This window comes from Sitodiplosis mosellana, unplaced genomic scaffold (assembly GCF_009176505.1).
Source record: "Sitodiplosis mosellana isolate CC-2019 unplaced genomic scaffold, AAFC_SMos_1.0 Smas_scaffold_6162, whole genome shotgun sequence".
Taxonomy (NCBI): domain Eukaryota; kingdom Metazoa; phylum Arthropoda; class Insecta; order Diptera; family Cecidomyiidae; genus Sitodiplosis; species Sitodiplosis mosellana.
The window spans coordinates 1533251-1556348 of record NW_022601403.1 but is presented as its reverse complement, the minus strand read 5'-3'; the positions used below and the strand labels follow the sequence as shown (position 1 = coordinate 1556348).

At 36.4% G+C, this 23098-nt stretch overlaps 5 protein-coding genes across 7 annotated transcripts; 3 read left to right on the top strand and 2 right to left on the bottom strand.

Annotated features, from left to right (window-relative positions):
- Nucleotides 1-1207: 1207 nt before the first annotated feature.
- LOC129574331 (uncharacterized) lies at nt 1208-3222 on the bottom strand. Its single transcript, XM_055456178.1, has 3 exons — nt 2202-3222; nt 1798-2110; nt 1208-1734 (listed from the first exon to the last, which is right to left on the bottom strand). The coding sequence occupies exons 1-3, from the start codon at nt 3175-3177 to the stop codon at nt 1374-1376; spliced, it is 1650 nt and encodes a 549-aa protein (XP_055312153.1). The 5' UTR covers nt 3178-3222; the 3' UTR covers nt 1208-1373.
- An 11957-nt stretch (nt 3223-15179) lies between these two features.
- On the top strand, nt 15180-17700 carry LOC129574344 (uncharacterized). Of its 2 annotated transcripts, none has more exons than XM_055456209.1 (3): nt 15180-15286; nt 16534-16813; nt 17217-17700. In XM_055456209.1, the coding sequence occupies exons 2-3, from the start codon at nt 16585-16587 to the stop codon at nt 17381-17383; spliced, it is 396 nt and encodes a 131-aa protein (XP_055312184.1). In that variant the 5' UTR covers nt 15180-15286; nt 16534-16584; the 3' UTR covers nt 17384-17700. The 2 variants fall into 2 exon arrangements, with proteins under 2 accessions (XP_055312184.1, XP_055312185.1); XM_055456210.1 differs by lacking the exon at nt 15180-15286 and adding an exon at nt 16176-16265.
- On the top strand, nt 15222-16527 carry LOC129574334 (G patch domain and ankyrin repeat-containing protein 1 homolog). Its single transcript, XM_055456195.1, has one exon. The coding sequence runs from the start codon at nt 15321-15323 to the stop codon at nt 16320-16322; it is 1002 nt and encodes a 333-aa protein (XP_055312170.1). The 5' UTR covers nt 15222-15320; the 3' UTR covers nt 16323-16527.
- On the bottom strand, nt 17551-19227 carry LOC129574338 (exonuclease 3'-5' domain-containing protein 2-like). Of its 2 annotated transcripts, none has more exons than XR_008688681.1 (3): nt 18785-19210; nt 18439-18683; nt 17551-18372 (listed from the first exon to the last, which is right to left on the bottom strand). XR_008688681.1 is itself a non-coding variant. In XM_055456200.1 (3 exons), exons 1-3 carry the CDS (start codon nt 18994-18996, stop codon nt 17881-17883), a joined length of 885 nt encoding a protein of 294 aa, XP_055312175.1. In that variant the 5' UTR covers nt 18997-19227; the 3' UTR covers nt 17551-17880. The 2 variants fall into 2 exon arrangements, 1 of the variants encoding a protein (XP_055312175.1); XM_055456200.1 differs by having other exon boundaries at nt 18503-18683; nt 18785-19227.
- Nucleotides 19228-19279: 52 nt separating this feature from the next.
- LOC129574336 (thioredoxin-related transmembrane protein 1) lies at nt 19280-21941 on the top strand. The gene has a single exon (XM_055456197.1). It carries the CDS (start codon nt 20102-20104, stop codon nt 21008-21010), a length of 909 nt encoding a protein of 302 aa, XP_055312172.1. The 5' UTR covers nt 19280-20101; the 3' UTR covers nt 21011-21941.
- Nucleotides 21942-23098: the final 1157 nt, after the last annotated feature.

The following is a 23098-nucleotide window of genomic DNA, read 5'->3' as shown; positions in this document are numbered from 1 at the left end:
CTCGAATATTTTTCGACCATTTGCCAATGAATCCATCATGTACTTTACGTTGAACAGTTCACCCGTTTGTTGATATATCTATCTCAATTTAAACACTCCCATTTAATAAGAAACACGTGAAGAAATTCAAACGTGAAAAAAATCGAATGTGCTACATATTTGAATGTGCAGCAATGGTATTTTCATATTGGAAAGGAACCAATTCCATCAATTCTTATTCGATGAAACATTTTCTGGAACAAATCGAATATTTTTTCAACGAAATTTGTCGTCCTTCTTTTAATTTATCCTTTTGGTCATTCGTACCCTGAAATATCTCTGCAATCGTATCCCTGCTGCTGTGCTTTGCAATGTTACGCCGTAATATCCAATAACCCAATATATGTTATTAAATCTGTGTGCATTTTTCTTCTTTTCACAGCAGAAATTGTGTGTTCGAACATCGAGACAGATGTAAATGTCAAGCGTATATGATCGAATTATTTCCGGTTAGTGTTTCAGTGCATTTTTTTTTGGTCAGTTTGAAGGGTGCTGATCTACAGATTTACATTTTCGATATGTTATTAATATGTTATTGCCCGACATATTTATTATTATGTTATGTTGGGATTTTTTTTATCTTAATAACGTTATTAAAGATTTGACATAATAATAACATATTACACAGTGCAACACATCTCAGACAACCAAGATTTGGCATATCAGAGGTGTTAGTACTACCATAGGTGAGCAAAACCCTAGCTGGGTTTTGAAAGTTTAGTAGCGGTTTTTATTTTATCGACCTATGTATTTTTTTTCTACCATGGGATCTGAAAAACATTGATTTCTTCATTTTTTGGTCCATAAATCGCCCAATATTGGCAATAGCGTGTTACTATCTTGAGCAAATTTGTTGCTAAGAGTCCAAAAAATAAATTTTACCAACAAACTATGCCAAAAAAATGACATTAGATGTGTGTATGAGGCGAAAGAGTCGATTTTTTTCGAAAAAATCCAAATTTTCGGTCATATCTTACAAATTATTCATTTTTTTTGTCACTTTCTTCGGCAATATTGTAGCCAACGTAAAAGTGAACAACTCCTATGAACATTTCAACGTAAAAAAATCAGGATTGGTCCACCGTTTTGGCCGCAGAACCACTTTTTCTATGATTTTTTATACAATTTTTCAACTTTAGTTCGAAAATTTATTTTTTATTGGCTCTTTTCTTTCGTGTTTATGTTATTTTTATTCATTTTTATTACTTTCAAATAAATTTGTCTATATAAAAAAGGGCTTATACTAAAATTCGGTCATATTTAAATGAAAATGGTGTTCGTTAGAAATAAAATGATTAGTAACTTAGAAATTATTTTTAAAATTTATCTTAAATTTATTTGGCTCTTTTTTTTGGTGGTGGTGCAACCGCTGCCGCTGCTTCTTCTTCTACTTCTACTTCTTCTCCTACTTCTACTTCTTCTTCTTCTTCTTCCTCTAGCTCTTGTCCTTCTTCTTCTTCTTCCTCTCCATCGCCTTCGCTTTCGCCTTCTCCTTCCTCTTCTTCTTCATCGAAATCATCATCGTCTGAATCAGCAATAAAATCAGCAAATCGGTCAGCTTCTCGTGCGTCTTCTTGTGCATTTCCATCGTCCACTTCCATCGGTTCACCCTGTTCTTCAGTTTCTTCAAAGAGGTTTTTGCACCACAAGCAAATTTCTGCCATAATATCATCCGGCGACCGTTTTCCTCTGTATCTGAAAAAAAAAACAATTTTATCAGACAAACTTCATTATACATGGGTATGGCGAGAATACTACCTGATTTCAAATGGAATCGCCGTTTGATGGAACCTTTCGCCTTGCTCGTCCGATTCTGTTGGCGCTTGATCTTCAAAGTACTCCAAATGGTGATGCAGAAAATGTATTTTAAGCGACATGTTTACGCCAATTTTACTGAAATAACCGAGCATTTCAGTTATTTCTGTATCATACTCGGGTGATCTATGCTTTCCTAAATATCCCTTGATGACCTTTTTTACGGCCGACCAGGCTCTTCTTTGTGATGGTTTCAAAATTGCGTCAAACCTCTCGTCTTTTATCAGTTTTCTGATATCGGGACCATTGACAACGCCTAACAGAAAAAAGATTGATTAATTTTAAACATGATTAACGTGTGAAATGAGACGAGATATGAAATAAGTAAAAATATATTTGATTCATACCTCCACGCAATTTGCTTTCGCTGATTTTCTTTTTGAAAACGTCTTCTCGCAAAAGTTGCAACACTGAAGCAGCATGACGTCTATTTTTCTTGTTGCCAACAACAGCTTTAATGAAGTTTTTTACAATTCCAAGTTTGACATGAAGATAGGGTAATAATATACTCTCACGTGGCACAAGAGCTTCGTTTTCAACATTAAACTCATGCAATACATGTTTGTCTCTGTTCTGCCACGAATATGTCTGATATTGGTTTCCTTTATATCGTGAGTCCCATTTGCATAGAAAACACATATACTTTGTGTATCCTGTTTGCAGACCACAGAGTATCGCAACCATCTTTAAATCGCAACATATGCGCCATTTATGTTTGTCATAATCCACCAATCGCAAAATCGTGCGTATTTTGTCATACGTTTCTTCGGTCTCAGTATTGTAAGCAATGGGGACCGACGGTTTCGAATTAGTCTTGTGCAACAGCACTGCCTTCAAACTGTTTTTCGAAGAATCAATGAACAGTCGCCAGTCCTCGGCTTTGTAAACAATTCCCATTGCTTGCATTAATTTCTCGACATCGTGACAATACGCATATGTTTTATCAAGTCCAGTCATAAAACATTCCTGTAGACTTTTCTGGCGGCTTCTGTAAGCTGTTATTTTGGTGCCGGGTGCCAAAAGGTTATTTTCTTTGAGAAAAGATGCAAGAGTTTCGGCTTTGCGCTGAGATAGTTCCAGTTTGGAAACGATGAAATCAAGTCGATCTTGTGTCAAAAGATTTGGCTGGTTTGAAGCTCCTTCTCCTGGATCGTAAAACGTATAATCAGGTGTTTCTTCTTGAGGACCTGTGGTAGCAGTGACAGCAGTTACACGATCTGGAGTTGGAGCGTTTGGCACAGGAATGATGTCTGAGTGAGGTAGTGGCCTTTGGGCACTCGGAACGGCAAAGTATTCTTTCGATTTTGTATTTTTTACATTCATTCCGCGGACAAAATTACGACATGGATAACAGTTGTTTAGATTGTGCGCTCCCGGATCAGTCCATATCATGGGGGCACCAAAACGCATTTGTGTTTGCTTTTGGTCCATCCATTTCATAAGACCAGTGTAACATGTCATGCACACTGAGTCTGGCACCCAATTCACACCTTCAATTACATCTTGATCGAAATATAGTTTATATGCTTTCTTGAAATCATCACTGATGACACGATTCTTTCTTTCAGCTGATTTTTTTGTTGAGTCTAAGATCGGTGTGAACTCTCCACAAACGTAACAGAAGTTGTTGATGTTTCCTCGGCAACTATCCATTTTTCGATTTAAAAATGTATTTCACAATGTTATGAGATGACGATACGAATGGAATGATACAATTTCGTTGCAAAAAAGGCAATTTTTTTACAGTATTGTGTAGATTTTTCGTATATTCCACTGAATGTTACACGAGTTAAATTTAATTGATAATGATATGAGTTTTCACATCTATTTGAGCAAATCAAAATAATATTTTTAGAAAAGAGCACTGTTAGAAATGAATTTCACAATGTTATGACTTTATACTAAATGACAATATGACTGACAGTTACTTGACAGTATACATAACGCATTCCCTATTGAAAAAAACACGTTACACATGTTTGTATTCAAACATTTATTTTCAGTTATGAACAAGAAAAAGATGAAAATTTGAAACGAACAATATTTCAAAATAAATAGTCGTCACAAAAGGGAAACATATATCTTTGAATAGTGCTATCAAAGATTTATATATTTTTTTCACTTACGTGTATTGAAATCGAACAAATGTATACGTAAAGTATGTATATATACACACGTTAAACCTCAAATTTATTTGAAAGTAATAAAAATGAATAAAAATAACATAAACACGAAAGAAAAGAGCCAATAAAAAATAAATTTTCGAACTAAAGTTGAAAAATTGTATAAAAAATCATAGAAAAAGTGGTTCTGCGGCCAAAACGGTGGACCAATCCTGATTTTTTTACGTTGAAATGTTCATAGGAGTTGTTCACTTTTACGTTGGCTACAATATTGCCGAAGAAAGTGACAAAAAAAAATGAATAATTTGTAAGATATGACCGAAAATTTGGATTTTTTGGAAAAAAATCGACTCTTTCGCCTCATACACACATCTAATGTCATTTTTTGGCATAGTTTGTTGGTAAAATTTATTTTTTGGACTCTTAGCAACAAATTTGCTCAAGATAGTAACACGCTATTGCCAATATTGGGCGATTTATGGACCAAAAAATGAAGAAATCAATGTTTTTCAGATCCCATGGTAGAAAAAAAATACATAGGTCGATAAAATAAAAACCGCTACTAAACTTTCAAAACCCAGCTAGGGTTTTGCTCACCTATGGTAGTCCTAACACCTCTGATATGCCAAGTCTTGGTTGTCTGACTTTTTTTTCCAATTGTTGCACTGTGTTATCTTAATAACGACCAAAAAAATCGCAAAAAAAAGTTTCATCTTTTCTTCAAAAGTTTCATACAAAAATCATGTCAAATTTTGCGAGACACATTTTTTTTCAACATTTTTTCGTCTGAAAAAAATTGACATGTTTTTTACATGAAACTTTTTTTTGCGATTTTTTTGGTCGTTATTAAGATAATATGTCGATATGTTAATAAACATATTGGCCGTTATTATTATGTTATGTTGGACCAAATATACCGCCGTTATTATTATGTTATTAAGTATAGTTAATAATATGTTATTGCCCGTAAATCTGTATGCTGATCGCCCATTCATTCGTTGTTGTTTCGTGTCTATTGAAAATCATTAACATGATTGAGTGTGTCATATTAGCAAAAAGTATTGGCATTGCAAGCGGATGAATCGCATATGTCACACATATATCAAACATTTCATCGATTGATATGGTTGGCAGTGGAAAATGGACAAACAAACTCATAAGCAAACACATACACATGCCAAAAACTCGGTTACAATGTTAGGCTTAATTTACAGAGCGCAAAGATTTTTGCACCCCCGTTACCTCCAAACATTTTTCGATGCGTTCATCACGTGACGTGTGTGTGTGTGTGTGTGTGTGTGTGTTGTGCCAGAACCGAAACTTTTTGCCATGTTTTTGTTTCATCGGTTATTAAACGAGTTAGTTTACTGGGAGGCGGATGAATTTTCAACCGAAACGAAGAGAAAAATAAAAGTTTTGCATGCTTTGAAAAATGATATTATAGGTGTTTGTAATTCGACATGGCATTCTCAGTCGTAGCTGAGCTGAGAAAACTTCCGGAAATACAAGGGGCGAGCAAGACTGATCTATGGAAAGTATTTATATCAAAATTGAGGTTGGCAAAAAAGGAAGAAAAAGCCAACGAAGAGTAAGACGTTTAGAAGAAGCAAAAAGAAGAAGAAGAAGAAGAAGAAGAAGAAGAAGAAGAAGAAGAAGAAACAGCAAGAGGATAAACAGTGAAATTCGTATCAAATCATCCACTTCATCTGTTCGCATATTTTCTGCGTGATTCTGCGGAAATCCACGTGCTCGTGCCATTTTTCATATGTTATTTGTGGCAAAGCGTGTTGCTTACGGCGAATAATGCACTGTTTTCTCTCTTTCTCCCCTTCTCCACCTGCTTTTCCCTCTCTCTTCTTCTCCGCCTGCTTCTCTCTGTCTTTCTCAATTTCTGTACATTTTGGTCATTGGCCCTTGCCAGTTTGCCATTTTGCATACACTGTATGCCATACACACGTCGTCTTTGACAATTTAATTTCGGATGTTCCGCTATTTAAACAAATGACTTTGGCGATGTCACTTTGCCTGCCAGTCACGCAGATGCATAAGAGATGACTCTTCCAGATAAGAGAGTTTAATGCGCTCAGACACATACATACACATACTCAATTGAGGATTGGCGAGAGAATGGTACTTCGTTGTGCGCTCCAACGTTTGAATAAAGAATTCATTCAGTTTTTTTTTTAATTTAGCATCGAATTCCAGTCATTAGATAAAAGCGAAAAGGAAGAGTGTCAATTTGGCCATTGTCTCATTTTCAGATAGTGTCAAATCGAATTCGAGATTCAATCGAATCAATCTCAACCGAAAAATTACTTCTTTCATCATCACTTAACCGATGGTAATGCGAAAAAGGATCAATCTCTCAAAGAATGACAATGCGAAAGAAAGATGAAGATTCGGACCATTGAAAAGCGGTCAGATAAATGCGCAAAAATTCACAACCAATTCAATAGTGAACATAGTAATGGCACAATGTGCCATTGGCACATCAAAAGGAAATTCTCAAATGAAAGTAATTTCTACTTTGGCTTAAGCCAGTTAATACTTTCAAGTTAACGGATATCAGAATACTCAATTGCACGTAGTTCATCAGACGTAATGGCGAATGAGAAGAAAAGGATTTAAAACGTGTTATATTTGGAATACTACATTTTCCGAATATTTAGCTCATTTTTGGCTTTTTTCTGTTAAGGAAAGCTGTTTATGAACACATTTTCTCATGGATGAGTGATGATTCAAACATTCCCGATGGAAACATTTAACTGATTTTTATACTCAACGGCTTGGTCATGCCTCGCTTACAGTGAGTATTTTTAAGGCACACATGGCTTGAACGTTGTACATTTCAATGGGAGTTTTGAAACATTTTGTTTGAATTTCCAGCAGAAAATGAATTAAGAAACAAAATTTTCTCCGTCTACCGATGTAATCAGAGGATTCGAATTAAATCGGAGAACGTTTGATTTTCGGGTGTCACCAAGCGGTTTTTCGAGCAATAACAATACTTGGACGAGTGCACATGAACGAAATGAATATACGTGGGTGTGCGTGGAGAAATAATGAAATCTAATAAAATGGAACGTTTGTGAGAATACGTGCGATTCACTGCACGGTTGGTTCGTAGCTTCGATTTTTCACACTTCCACCTTCGTCTCTCAGCCATCGCCCCTCTCTTACACGGTGCTTTCTTTGCCAAATGAGAACTTTCGAGGAATAAGTATCTGATAAGTGTAAATGGTTCGTTTTTTTTTCTCTCTTCATTCTGCTGTGTGTCTCTGATTTATTTATTCGTCTCAGTTAAAAGATAGAAAGAAAAAGACTCTCGTATGGAATTGGATGGCATTCGAACATATCATTTTTATTTTTCATTTTCTACAACGCTGATCTCTTTGATTCCTTTCTTTGTCTCTATTCTTCTTTCATTTTGGTTGGTCGGTGGCTCTTGGGTTTCTTCTGCTTTTTTTTCCAAATCGCGCAGATACATCCGTTTCAGGCTCTGAATTCGATCGACCGGAATTAATCCTTTGACTTATTATTTCTTTTCATTCTCTATCTCACTCTCCGTCTTTCCCTTCATTTTTATATATTTCGATGGTCTTTTTCATTTTTAACATTTCGCTGGTTGCGATTCGCTTTTATTTTATGACTGCATCGTCATTTTTCGTATTCTGTTGATGATTTTTTTGTTCGTTCATTCATTCGTTCGTCTTCGTGTTGGGAGTTTTTAAGTTTTGCGGTTCAGCAATTTATTTTTGCCATCTAGGTTCAATATCTATGCCTTCTCGTCATCGTCGTCTTCGTCGCCATCATCAGCACCATCATCGCCACCGCCATCGTCGCTGCTTGCTGCTGCTGCTTTTTTGGCCGCTTTTCCTAAATATCACGTTCAAATATTTGAACATTGCCATATGCGGCAATCGTTTTTGATGTCAACGAAGCAAACAACGCGACATCGAAACCAAAGATGAGAAACGACTCGGCAAAAATACACACACACATACACACACGAGACCCGACTACCAAAACTAAATCGCATTTTGAAAATCAAACGGTCAGCTTATTGAAAATACCCCGGTGACAGTAAATGCGATCGCATAACACACAAAACCATATCTCCGTTGAGCCAAAATGAAATGTATTTGGTGTGTGGCAAATGTGTCGTTCGATCTCTTTCTCGCTTTTAGGACAGAGAGTGTGAGAGGAGCTACTTGGCATCCATCCAAAAGAATGTTGAAGATAAATGGTTACGATAATTACGAATGAATGTAGTTGTTATCAATAGCTCCGCTCTTTTATATGCTCTCTTGGTGGAAAGAGCGAACGATGCGACACGAAAGCGCTCACAACGTGTGCATTCGAAGCCACATTTCCACATCCAATATTGATAACCAACTTATAGCCAAAATTTATGAATTTGATCTTGCCTCAAAAACCGAACACGTAAATTACGTCCATGGCATCAGAAATGGCGAAAAATCGAGTAGGAGAGAGGACGAGAGACAGAAAGAGAGAGAGTGAAAGAGGCCGAGAGCGGGTAGGAGATGGGAAACAACTGAAATCGACAAATTACGAGCAATCGTTCCATTTAATATATGTATGCGATTCGTTACATCAGCTCAATCGACATATGAACTGCTGAGGATATTCGTTGGACATTGTTTGTGTGGTACCATAAATGTGGTACTTGAAAATCTTAGTACGCAAAAGCGGTACATGTGTTGTTGTAATCACGGCTTAAAAGCCCCGAAAAAAATTATTTTGATGTACCGCTTTTGCGTACCAACATTTTCAAGAACCGTATTTCGTACGAACGTAACAATGTCCAACGAATATCCTCAGCAGTTCATATCGAGCTCTGTCCAATTGCAAAATAAATTTTTCGTCATTTTTTGACTCAGTTTTATTAGCCGCAATTGTTCAACGACACCAATTGCCCATTTTTTTTTTCATACATTTCGCTCATTTTCATGATTGTCTTCTATTCCGGTCTTTTTTGTCGTACTCTCTAGTACGCTCTAGCTCAATCTTTCTAATACTTCTCTCTTTTTAGCCACTCTCTTTCCACCCTTTTTCGCTACTTTCGCTATTCTCTTCACTTCTCTCCCACACTCTTGTCCTTTATCTCCTCTTTCTGCCCCATCTTCTCCCTTGTTTTGCACCTTCTAGTCCCAAGTTCGTTTATTTTCTTCCTCTTTCCGCCCTATCGACCTCTGGCCACCGCGTCATTTTTCACTCGTTCTCCGTTTGATGTTACGCGCACCGTTCACTTAGCACCGGTTTTTGACAACGTGCACTATTCCAAAACTTTGCCACATAAATCAAGCCCAATTTGAATCAGACAAGTTGTGCTGCACTCCAATAATCATCGGTATGAATTTAAGTGTTCGTATTGATTTTCACCGTTCAAATATATCCACAATTGATTTTTTTGGGGGACATAAATCAAGTACATTGGTTAACGATAAATCAACTGAATTTGACTGTCACCACATCATTCATTTTCTGCACAATTCCACGATGTCATCATCAATAGTCGCTTTGAAATAACCATGACAGTCTTCGCTGCAACGAAGCTTTGATTTGAAACAATCAGCCGATTTGTGAGAAAAAAAGGAAAGGATTTGCTTAGTTGCGCTGAAAATCGTTGAAAAAATTCACTGAAAATTCTTGTGTTGTGAGTCAATACGATTGGAAATGCGGTTTATGCATGGTGTGACCTCGGAAATCTCTCTACATCAACACCATATTTTCAATAGAATGCTAATCATATTCAATATTGCTTCCGTTCAATTATTTTTACATACTTCCATTCGATTTGAGTGTCAACGAATCGTTAAATCAACGATGGTTTTATCGATTGACTATCTGGCAATGTAAGATTCTCAAACATGTAATAAAAAGACACGATTGAACCTCAATTGAATCTTAATGACAATATTATGCCATTTGCGTGCAAATTAGGCAGCTCAAAATTGAAATTATCCGGTTGCTCTGGTGTAATTCTAAGAGACCTGCTAAGAAATGCAGACGATAAAACGCGTTCACCTTCTTCTTGGAATCCTTCTCCAACATCAAAGAATCTTTCACATTTCTTCGTGATTTAACATCGTCAGTGATTTTCCATTGATTCAGCAAAAAAAAACCATCGAATTGTGCCTTTTATGCCGATATCTGAATTGAAATTGATAGGATTGTCAACGGTTAAACGATAAAATGGGGGAAATGTGATTGAAATTCAGACAACGTTTGTCGCATGAAATCGAATACTTTTGTGTTTTGTAGCAAAGAAAAAAAAATTAAAATTGGCTAAGTAAGAAGAAGTTAAAAAGAGTGACATGGATGCGGTAGATCCAGATTGAGACAATTTTTTGGTACACGATTGTCATAGAAAACTGCAACGAAGCAATCGAAATTAGAATGATCCATTTTTGATAATTTTCCTTACGGTTGAATGGCAACTGGTTACAAAATAGAACATCTGCCGGACTCATGTGCCAGTTCGTTTCGCTGTTCGCTAGTAAATGTGTAGCGATTTCTCGCATTGTGAGAAATGTACATGGAAAATGAAGTGAAATAGGCAATCATTTTGGGGAAACATTCGCCTTGCATTGCACCGTTTTTTATATTTCATGTCTATCTGCGTTCAGGAAGAGAAATAAAAGAGAGAAAAGTTGGAAAATCGCAGCAAGAGAGAATAAAACAGAGAGAGAGAGAGAGAGAGAGAGAGAGAGAGAGAGAGAGAGAGGAAGAAATGCAGGGAAAGATTGAGAGAGGAGGAGATTTCTTGTCGAGAAAGAAACGTAATATTTTTAACAAGCGAATCGGAAGAAGAAATCTGGAATAACAGGCACTCGAATGATTCCTTTTTATTTCTCTCTTACAATTCTCTCGTTCGACTTTGGTTTTGGCTTTCTCTCTCTCTCTCTTTCTCTCTCGCCGAGTTGTGTATAGTTGTGATCAATACTGCTGGGTCTAGTTGTTTTTCTTTTATTGATTTCCACGTACACACAGTTAAAAGAGCCCAACTGAAATATGACCGGATCTCATGTAAACGCTAACTTTTCGAAAATTTCAAATTAAATCCAGCAATGAAACCAAAACAGAGACAAGCACAAAAACACAGTCTTTTTTCTATTTCGAAAATTTTCTCTCTCTTCAAATCTTTTGCTTTCATATATCGTGGAAATGAAAACAAAATTAGTTGCTTTCACCCTCGCAAAATCTTTTGCTACCAAAAAAAAAGTCCATGTTTCTCTCTCAGTTCCTGCCAACCGAAATGTGTATCATTCGGCCTGAGCTAGCGAGTTAGTGGAAATAGGAAATGTTGATGATGTGAAACGAACGATGTGCAAATGTGATGCGCTGCACAGAAATGCACAGGAAGGCAGTGCATTTTGTTGTTGTTGTTCATGGCAATTTCACTTCATTTCGCGCATTCGAAGTCAACTGAAAAGGATCTGCCGGTCGCACATTAATGTAGGCATCCGAAATGTTTAGCTTTGCTATATTTATTGCAATACATGAATCTAAGAAATACTGTTGAATAATCGGTTGGATTTTTGGCCAAGCGATGGCTCTCCCTTACTCTCTCACTCTCTTTTTCTCTCTTCAACTTTTTCGCTCTCCTTTGCTTCCTATTCCGCTGTCTCCCTCCAAATGTTGCTATGTTCATTCCCTGTGTGCATTTTACAACCATTTTCGTTGCATGCCAGTCCAATTTACAAATTAAGTTGCATGCAAGACGCGTTCTAAGCCCAAGAGAAGCGATTTCCCGTAGCCGATTACAATTGGCGAAACGATTGCATCTTCGATGAATTGTTGCGATTCCATTATTAGGAATCGAGACCAGAAAGCCGAGCAAAGGGAAAAAAGCCATCGACGATGGCCCATCGTTCGATTAAAATAAATGTGCAAAAAATGGTTTTATCGTTACTCACGAAGATGAGGATGTAATGTGAACCAAAAATATGTGTGTATGGAATATTGAATATGTGTGGATAATTTTTCGTGGTCTAGTTATGAAATAGATGTTCATTAGATGAGCGACTCAGGATATATATCGAGGGAATAAATTCGTTGGGCGAAAATTCGTGCCGAGAAATATAAATTTTGTCTTGTTGTTGATAAGGTCAATTTGAGCGAACGACTTGTTTAAATGCATTAACGATGAACTGATACGGTTTTTTTTGCGTTGTCTGTCGAAGACGAACGAATGAATGAAGAAAAAAAAAACAACAAATTACATGAAAAAATGTCATAGAATACGACGACTCTTCTTCAGTCATTTTTTTTTCATAGTTTACACGATCATAATTACATTGCAGGAAACGATGGCAATGACATCGTGTAGCATTATTGCTCAGAGGCTACATGATCCCGAAACGAACGAAGCCAACGACCAAATCATATCAATTGAAATAACAATACACAGAGTGAGAGAGACTGACAGAGGGGGAGAAAATCGAAAATCGAGAATCGGTTCTTCTAAAACACTCTATCGATATTAGATGGTCGGGCCGTTCGGTTCGTGACTCATGACGATCAATAAATGTATATACAGGTTTCTTTTAGCTATTTCTCTCATTTTATCTTCTCTCTAATTGTAAAAGCAACGAGTTTGGTATGCAATATTGCTTTTCGTCGGTCTTAGAATTTTTGAGAAGTGCTTCGGTGCCATCACACGATGGATTTCGCAATGATATTTCGAATTTAATGCTTTTTGACGTATGGTGTACGGTTGTGCACTTATCCGTATTCAATCGCCCTTTGTCTCTCACACACTATCGCTTTCTCGTTTTGTCTTTCTCTCTCTCTCTCTCTCTCTCTCTCTCTCTCTCTATCTCTCTCTCTCTCTCTCTCTCTCTCTCTATCTCTCTCTCTCTCTCTATCTCTCTCTCTCTATCTCTTCATCTCACTCTGGCTCTTGCTCTCTCGCTCTCTGTGTGTCTCTCGCCAAGAGACTCTCGCTCAATGTGTTTGCCTATTTCGTTGCTCTGAAGAGTAAATCAACCTCTATCATTGGCCATTTCTTCTGTAATCAATTAATCAATCACAAATTATACTCTGTTTTGCCTCAACCGAAAAGCACCAACAACACCAACCACAACTACGACTTCGTTCATTCGTTTTTCAATTGGATTTTGGCCGCTAGCGCTTCTTTTTTTTTCTCTTCGTCCCAACGCCGTCATCGTCGTCGCCGCCAGAACACGCTCATTTTTTTTTGTAATAGACATTCTTGGGCTGTTAACCTAGCGGGGCCACGAAGATAATATCATTCACCATTATAACGGCTGCAATCACATTTTTAATTTCGATGTTGTTGCCGTTGTTATTCTGGCTAATCATTGCCGTTCTGCTCTTCAGCTCGGCTGTTGCATAATCACAATCTTCTTTATGTAACGAATCATTCAAGATTTTTCGATCGATTCGACATGCAATTTCCCAGATCCAATTAGCTAATACGTTTCTTTTGGTTGCTGTGTAACATTTCAGAATATTCTATAAAGCAACTATTTCTTGGTCTCACTCTCTCAATGTCTCTCTCTCTCTCTCTCCATTTTATGCTCTTCACCTTAGTCTCTCACTCTTGCATTTTGTCTTTCTTTGCATTTCAAATCGCATTTATCCAAAATCATCTTAATTTGCTCGAACTCCGACACAGTTTAACATATGATTTTCATTGGCTCTTTTATAACTCTTTGCATTTACAACAGATCAGATGAACAACCGTTTTGATTGAACCACAATCACAATTTCAAATCATCAAACAACAATTTGTTTTTACGATTCTTTCCATTTGAGCGTGGTGCACATCGAATTTTATTTCGCATTTCAAACGCTTGTCATTTAGACCATTGCACAGATATTATCATCGCCTATGGGTTGATGCCAACAAAAGCTAACCTTTTTATTCGAATGCAGTACCCATAGTTTTACTACTTACTCCGTGTATGGTGGAAACAACAAATTGAGACATCATTCATGCCACTTTGTTTGAGACAGTCGATGCAGGTTTGAAAAATCAACCAACAATGTCGTTCACAGTGGATTTTTTGGGAGAAAAATGAAGGAATTTTGAATTTGGTACAGTTTTTATCATGAATGAAAACATGCACAAGTGCCATAAAATCGTTCTAATTACTATTATTTTGTAAAAGGAACTACTTATTGATTTTACAAATCAGAACCATTCGGTTCCATCGCTATTTCAATTTGCCAAATTCAGCTTTGCCGAATACTCAGAGCAAATACACAACTGAAAATTCCAAAACGCATCGCATCGAGTAAATGTCAATTTTTTTCTTTCCTTCCAAACTATTTTGAAGCGACAAAGGAGAGGAAAAATTGGCATCTATCTACTGCCGGGATTCGATCCACGGACCTTTTGATTGCCGGTCAGATGCTCCACCCGTTGAGCTACAGCGGTCCCCAAAGTAAGCGTTATTTCATTCTCAGTTGGGTGCGAACATGCCTTGTAAGGTTAAATCATGAATGAAAACATGCACCGTTTTTATACTGATCAAGATTAACTGACAATGTTGCGAATAACTTGCCATGTATCAATATAATATGCACAATTTGGAAATGATATTAATGAACAATTTCGGGGTTGATTCGAATGCTTTTACAATTCTTGAACTGGAATATTAATTTTCATCATAATGAATGTTATGAATAACAATGTTTTTATTCATTGATGAAACGGGTGTTGAGCTTTTTTTTTGGTTGCCCGTGTGGAAATATTCGGACTGAATAAAAAATCGATTATTTTGAGTCATCGTCGATTGGCTAAAAGTGATTATCCAGTACAAAAACAGTGATCACTGTTAACTGCAATCACAAGTTAACTGCATTCAAATATGCCCCAAATTAATTAATTTCGCTTAAGCAACTGGCAAAATTTCCATTGCAGTCGACTATTTTTCATACAAAACATCTGCTCAGTTAACTAAAGGTAGTAAAAGTAGATTGCAGTTACAGTCAGCCAGTCATTTCTTCTCCACACTGAAGTTCGTATTTGAAAAAAAAATGCACTTCTTCGCCTTTTTTCATTCGTGTTATTTCAAGCGTCATTGTCGATAGCGCTGCGTTTGTTTCGGTTAGAGAAATAGGTAAATTCAAACGGCTTGGCAAGCTTTTTGCTGAATAAAGTTTAGCAACAGCCCTCTGGTGGTGACTAGTCAAAGTGCACATGACATTCGTGACATATGTTGAACGAACAATTGCAATGTGTTGTGAAAGACGGCTGCTGTAGTCTGTGTAAACGAGTAATCACTGGGTAAAACGTATAAACAACGTAGAAAAAAGTAAGCGAAAAAATTCAGAGTTTATCCAAAGAAAATGCATAGATTTGTCAGAGAAAGAGGTGAAGAAACGGTGGTTGAAAAGCAGCGAAAGGATCGAATTGCGATTGAAAACGGGAGCGGTGCACGTGAAACGTACGAAAATGTTTTGCAAATGCCATCAACATCAAAAACAACACGTGAGAGTGCCTCAAAAGACAGAATTAGACGAAGAGTGAAAAGAGAGTCGTTGGCATTTGATAAAAATCAATTATTTCTGGCTGCAACAAGCAATGATGTTTCGACCATTGAGCGAATGACGCTCAATAATCGGACTGTGAATGTGACAGATCAATTTGGTTGGACGGCATTGATGATGGCAGCATGCGATGGACACTTAGCAACAGTCAAAGTTCTATTTAATCGTGGCGCTAAAATTGATATTGTAAATAAACAACTGGAAACGGCTTTGGATTTGGCCGAAAAGAAAAACCATCAATCAGTTGTGAACTTTTTGAATGGAACACAGTGTGAAACGATTTGCTTGAGCAGTGACGATGAAGAAGCAACGATTGGAGATGCGATAACCCCAAAAGGAGTCGAAAATGCCAGCGGTGCACGAAAAACAATGGAGTCATTTTTCTGTGATATTTGCCAGGCAGAATTTTCACAAACCGACCGAAAGTCACATGCAGCATCAACGTTGCATCGATTCAATCGAACCGACTCACAAAAGCCACCACGTCACTTTGGCATTCCCGAAACAAATGTCGGTTTTCAAATGCTTCTGCAACAAGGATGGGACCGTAAAAGTGGACTGGGCGCTGAACGGGATGGTGTAATATATCCAATTAAGACAACACTGCGAAAGCCACGCTCCGGTCTCGGTACACAACAACCAAACAAACCAAAAGTCACACATTTTAAACCGTTCGATTCGGATGCCATCAAACCAACCAAACCACCATCAAATCGAACGGTCAGCACCAAACGACAAATGCGGGCACAAGAAATGAAAGATAAACGCAAAGATCGACGATTAAGGAAACTTCTTTCATGACAATTGAACGTTATTATCATGGAAATTATGACATTTCTTTGTTGAAAAAAATTCATATTGAAAAAAAAAAAATATTAGAAAAACACTTTTGAAAACATCAGTCGAACATCTCTTGTTCGATCACAAAAGGATCGAAATTTGAAATATTTTTTTTGTCCTGAAAAAAAAGAAGGAGATCGAAAATTGATTCGAATTTTTGTTTCTCCTGCAGACACATTTTCGTAAACGACTGTGATTTCTGCGCTAAGGCAACAAACGCAAAATGAACCAAGCCAGCCGCAAAGTGTTGGAAATTCTGAAAGATTCAGAACGTATTGCCGATCAAGTGCTACAAAATAAACAGGAAATTGTTCAATTGGACAAACGACGGCAAGAAACCCGTGAAGCCATCCGAGATCTGGGCAAAGATGATGAGAGAAAAGTTTGGATCACCATCGGACCGATTTTAGTCAAAATGGAAAAAGCAAAAGCATTCGAACTGATGAAGAAAGGTGAGCACTGGCTATGAACAATTTTCTCTTTTGTAAAGTTCAAAGTGACCCAGATTTATGAGGAAATTTATGGCATTTTTTTGGAAAAAAAAATTCTGATAAAATATTTATCTAAATTCAATTTTCTCCAAAAAAAAAGTTGAGAAAAAAATGGTCAAAATCCCAAAGAACATTTAAACTGATACAACCAAATTGTTTGCTGTCAAATCCTGTCTCGCTCACACCAACCGTCACACTGACTCGTTCGTGGACGAATTGCTGTTAGCGTAAAAGAGATGTTGTTCACAGTAAACTCAGTTTAGATGTTCTTTGACGACAGAAAAATGAGAAAATGTTCAAAACCTGATACAAATGCTTGATAAATTAAATGATTTCAACATTCTTTTTTCTTTTCCTGAAACAGATCAACAAACGATTAACGTGGAGATAAACAAGTTGCGAAGTGAACAAAAGGAATTGATGTCCAAATTGCGACAGGTTGAATGCCAGGCTCCGATTGTTGGTTTCGATCTTAAGCCATTAGATCGCAAAGAAGTGAACGCGCTCAGTTCCAATCTCCCTGGATTTTAAAATACTCACACACAAAAAAAAAAACAAATTACCTCGTTCAATGAGATTTTCTGGGAAAATCCACACGATTCACTTAAATTAAGCAAAAAATGAATAAAAATGAAGAAAAGAAATTAAGTAAACATTTGAAAGTTGAATAAAAAGATGAAGATCGAAAAGAAAAATTATATTTAAATAATGACAACAATTGAATTAGTTTTATTTGAGCCAGATTTGATTGCATATAAAAAATATATGTTTCAATGAGTATTTTAATTAAGCATTTTTGCATACTGATATAAAAATATTCATATAAAAAATAAAATTCGAATGAAAAATAGAATTACGTATAGAAAAATCTATAAAATTTCAAAAAAAATGTACATTTTCGTTGTCTTGTATAAGGCTTGTATAAAGCCAAAATTTGTCAAATCAACTTGTTCATAGAGATTCCAGAAGGCAGTTTGAAAAGACGTTTCGTAGCGACTAGAGTCTTCTAATCAGTTCAGTTAATGTTTTCATAAACTTTTCGGAGGGCCATAATTTTTATCAACATATTCCAAACAGTATTTGTTAATGATATGCTCTACATCTATTGGTTTGTGACAAGTACAATTACGCAAATCTGGAATATCAGCCATGTGATCAGCACGTTGAAGCGATGTTGTCAATAAGGTTACATACATATGCTCTTTGCATCGTTCAATGTATCTGGCAAAGTATTTGAATAACCGAATAGCATTTACTACATCTGCTGCGGCGTATTTGATTTGCGTCTCACTTAACATCTCTGCTTCCCAATCGCTAAATTTCGAAGACTTATCGAGTGAAACACCCAAATAATCTTCCGACATCTTTGCTAATCCTCCGGGAGGAAGGCCAGCTGCATGGGCCATATAGCGTAAGTCAAGTGTGCTTCTAACATGAACACCGTAATCATCACGTAAAAATTTTGCATCAGTGAATGGAGCCACGCCGATCTTCACAATGTCACTGTCTTCCATTATTTCCTACAAAAGTGTTCAAAGGCAAAAACAATAAGGGTATTCTCAACGAAATTTCGATTTTGATTTTACAAATGTTCAAAGATATTTAATTTTGACATTAAAAATGGTCGCCCAAATATGCTTTTATGTTTACCTTTAGCTCCCGATAAATGTCATCCTTGTTCAATTTACACAATCGAATGAGAATGCAACCACCGCTTTGCGAATTGTTTAATGTGGCCAATTGTAGTAGAGCAACCCGTTCACGACCGTAGCCCGACGAATTCCATTCACAATCAATAGCAAGCACATTTTCCTGTCGTGCATTCAACTTTCTAATTCAAAAGAATAAAAGAAAACTTGTAGAACAAATATATATGGAGCATCACTAAGGAGACTATTGCCCCTTGTGATAGGAGAGAGAGAGAGAGTATACCGTTTGAGCCATTGTATCAAATACCGACATCTTTCGATTTTACTTCCAACATAAATTGGCTGATGATCATAGTTATACGCTTTCACATCATTCAAATTTGTTATTCTCCGTTGCTCATATGGATTAAAAGATTCTGGTTGATATGATGGTTCATGATATTGATGTTGTAGTGTGTTGGAGCCAAATAATAGATTATACAGATATCGTAACATCTCATAGACAAGATTAACAATTCCAAAAAGTATTAAAAATTTAATGTATATAACTATCCAGGGCGTTATCCACTCCCACACTAATGTTATATATAGTTGATAAATTTAAAAGAAATGTTTACGAGGCAAAACTTAATTGTCCATGTTCTTCTAATGAATTTTAAAAAGTCTATTTATATTTTGTGTCCGTGAAATAAATTGCTGCAAACTCTAAAAATAAACGTCATCAGTTCACCACATTGACATTCAAAACAAATTACCGACCAAATCTCACTGACATACTGTATAATGTGAACGGTGCTTCATACCAAAACTGTATTGCTGAAGTGACTCAAATGTATTTTAGTCAAGTATTACTTTTTTTTTTGTTCGTACACAAAACTCACTGTGGGTTCATTAGAATGCAGTAGTAAAGAAAAAGGCAGCCACACATGCATATTTGCATAGTTCAGATCAAGTGATTTCAAATTGTGTGAGACAAAGTGATGAGAAAAGAATGCCATGGAAAAGTAAAATTGGACTAAAAATCAATGGAAACAATCAAAATAAAAATGGATACTTAAAACAAAGAAGTGCAACGTAGTTGGAAGTTGAAATATATTCGAAGACAAGAAGAAGAAAAAAAACCTATTCATCAAATTGAGACATTGACATCATCATCCGAACAAATTGCGGAATAGACAGAAGAATTTTGTTTTTTTCTCATTTAAAAATCGAAACAGTGATTCCAGTGATTTTGTGTGTGTAAACAGTATTTTGTTCAGTCGTTTTGTTTACTTTGCCATTCATTTTGGGTGAGAGTGAGAGAGAGAGAGAGAGAGAGAGAGAGAGAGAGCTGTGTTTGTGTCGTGGATTGCGTGCTATTGTGTTTATTAAACGCGTCGCAATTCCGTGGACAATTGAAGCAAATACGCGTATACAACGAACTAAAAACCATCGAAACGAAGAGGGAATTCTTTGTGAAAAAACACCTAACCTAGAAAAAAGCCTAGATTTTTGTTGAATAAAATACCTTAATTTGTCATCGACATACAAAGAGCGTGTGTGCGTGTGCGATAAAAATCGAATCTCAACGACAGCAACGGAAGGGAAAAAAACAACAAAAATGACATTGAAAATTGTTTACGGAACAATTGTACTGTGTGCGGTATGGAGCACAATCGCGCTAGCCGAACAATCCAAAGTAATCGATTTGAATGAGGAAAATTGGCGTTCAATTCTCGACAAAGAGTGGATGATTGAATTTTATGCGCCATGGTGTCCGGCATGTAAAAATTTAGCGCCTGCCTGGCGTAAATTGGGCGAATGGTCAAATGATATTGATATACGAACGGCACAAATTGATGTGACCACATCGCCGGCGCTGAGTGGGCGTTTCCTAGTTGCTGCTCTGCCAACCATATTCCATGTGATTAACGGTGAATTTCGACAATACCGTGGTCCAGGTGACGCTGACTCATTCATCACATTCATCGAAGAACGGAAATGGAAGGACATTGACCCGGTTTCAGCGTGGAAACATCCAGACTCCGTTCAAATGACAATTATGTCATACTTTTTCAAATTGTCACACTACCTGAAAGAGGTGAACAATGTGATGCTCATCGATTATGGAATGCCACCATGGTTGACATACGTTCTGTTTGCCATTGTTACGATTTTGTTGGGCGCATTGTTGGGCTTGATTTTAGTATCGATTATCGACTTGATTTTCCCATCGCAAAGTAGTCGACAAAGTTTTGCACAAGGTCAAGCACCATCAACCGATGAAGATGCACGCGATGTAATCGAAGATGATGATGCAACATCGGCCGCGGTTGCAGCCAACGATGATGATGATGACGACGATGAAGAAGAAGATGAAGCACCATCCACGTCGGAAGGTGAAAAATTCTCCGGAAGCGAATCCGATGCATCGAACGAAGATGATAAGGATGTTCAACAAACCGATGTGAAAAAATCACCAAATAGCGAACCTGAAGTTCGAAAACGTAAACCACGAAAAGCCGATTAGAAACAAATGAAAAACATCACACAGAGAGGTAGAGAACAACAACCAAAAGCGAGCTCTACATCCTAGAACCATCACACAAATTGTATGGTTTCCCTAGATTAAGCCAACAACATCATACTTCTTTTTTCTGTTTTTTTTTTTCGGGAACAGCATTTTAAAAAAACCAATGAAGAATAACTTTTTCTGCTTTACTTGAAAAGTCATTGAAACATCGTATTGACCTAAGCTAATTAGTTCATGACAAAGAAAAAAAAAACACATGTCATAATCACTAACATCTAAAGATCTAACATCATTAAAATCAAGCAATCACATTGAATATCTACAAGATATTGAGGTCTAACACACACTTGGCCCCAGGCACATACAACACAGTAATATATTTATTTTCTAAGAGAACCGAAATTTCATTTTCACTTACAAAATATTTTTCTTTTTGTTCCTTTCTTTCGGTAAAAAAACATATATATATTGTTAACGATACAATTTAAAAAAAAAAAACAAATGTATAAGTGTTTGGTTTGCATTTTTCTCTTCAATATTATTATTATCACCAATTTAACAATGCATTTTATAAATAATAATTTTTGCCTACTTATTTTTCGATGTTGTAGTTGTTATTTCCCGATTATGAAATGAAAAAAAAAACGAATTTTATTTAAACAAACACAGTTTGCGATTAATGTTTCCGGTTTGTTTGAACGCAAAATTCAATTGCGAAACCATTTTGAATGAACGCTTTATTATATCGTACCAATCACATCATTTTTCTGGAGGAAAAAACACACACACTAAAACAACAAAAACAATACGAATAAACAAACTGAATTGTGCCGTTAAAATGTTCAATATTTAATTGCATTTAAATTTGTATTTAAAATTTAAGAAAGAAAATTACAAGAAAAATAATAAATAAATGCTCCGAAAAAAATTATTATAGCCCCCAATTGGGAATGCGATCAATTTGTCATGTGAATATAGTTGAACTTGACCTTAACTTCTTTTTGATTTTTTTTTCCTTGATTATCAATAGCTTAACTTCCAAGCTATGACTGAAGACTCTCAAGAATGAAAATCTCATTATGGATGATTGAATTATGGATACCTTTGATGATTAACGCTTGCCTGAGACTTGATTTTGACGCTGTTTTACTCTTCCGCTTTTCAGAATCGAGTGAATTTGATCTAGTATTGAATTTGACCAAAGGGAGAGTGGGAGATGGAAAGAGTGAAAGAAGAAATCCTATGATTGATAGCATCAAACATCGATGCCCATTTCAACCTGAGGTAACTTATCAAGCACAAAAAGAATTTATAAATCGAATCAGTCAAAGAAATAAAAGGCAAGTGTTATCATACTCTATCATGAAGAACTGACATCGAAATTAACTTACTGATATGGAAATCATTTTCTCAGCTGTGAAATAAAACTCTTGCGATTTTTGTTTTTTCATACAACATTTTTGTCACATTATCAATATCTATTTTTATGGTGCAGATCAGCGGCGTAGCCGGGAGGGGGGGTTCAACCCCCCCCCCGAAATCCGGAAAGGGAAAAAATATTATAGATCGAAGAAAAACTGCATTCAAGGCTACAAGTTATCAAAAAAAATTCCGGCACTGTAACAACTTTCGCAAAATATATTACTGTGGCTCCATTTGCCTTAAAGTTTAATATGATTTTGATTTAATTTTATACATAAATTTTATGTTTAACCTTTTTTATAAAATTAGTTCGATATTCGCAAATCAGTTACTTGTGTAGTTGAATATGAAAATACCGAACACATTCAATAAATTGCAATAATCTTGTAAAAAAAATTAGATGCTATTCCCTCTCGACCATTCCACACGAAATCAATCAAAATTCACATCGAGGTTCTCAGAATCGGCTGAAATTTTGCACGGAATTTGGGTTTGGGCAAAAACCCAGAAAGCCAAAATATTTCCCCCGGGTCTGCCTCTGGAGACCCTGTATGGATAGTGCAAAAATCGAAATTTCGCAAATTTTCGAATTTTTGGACCATTGATAAAAAATTTCAACGCGATCATATCTGAATGAAATTTTCACACAAGTTAGGGTTTGAA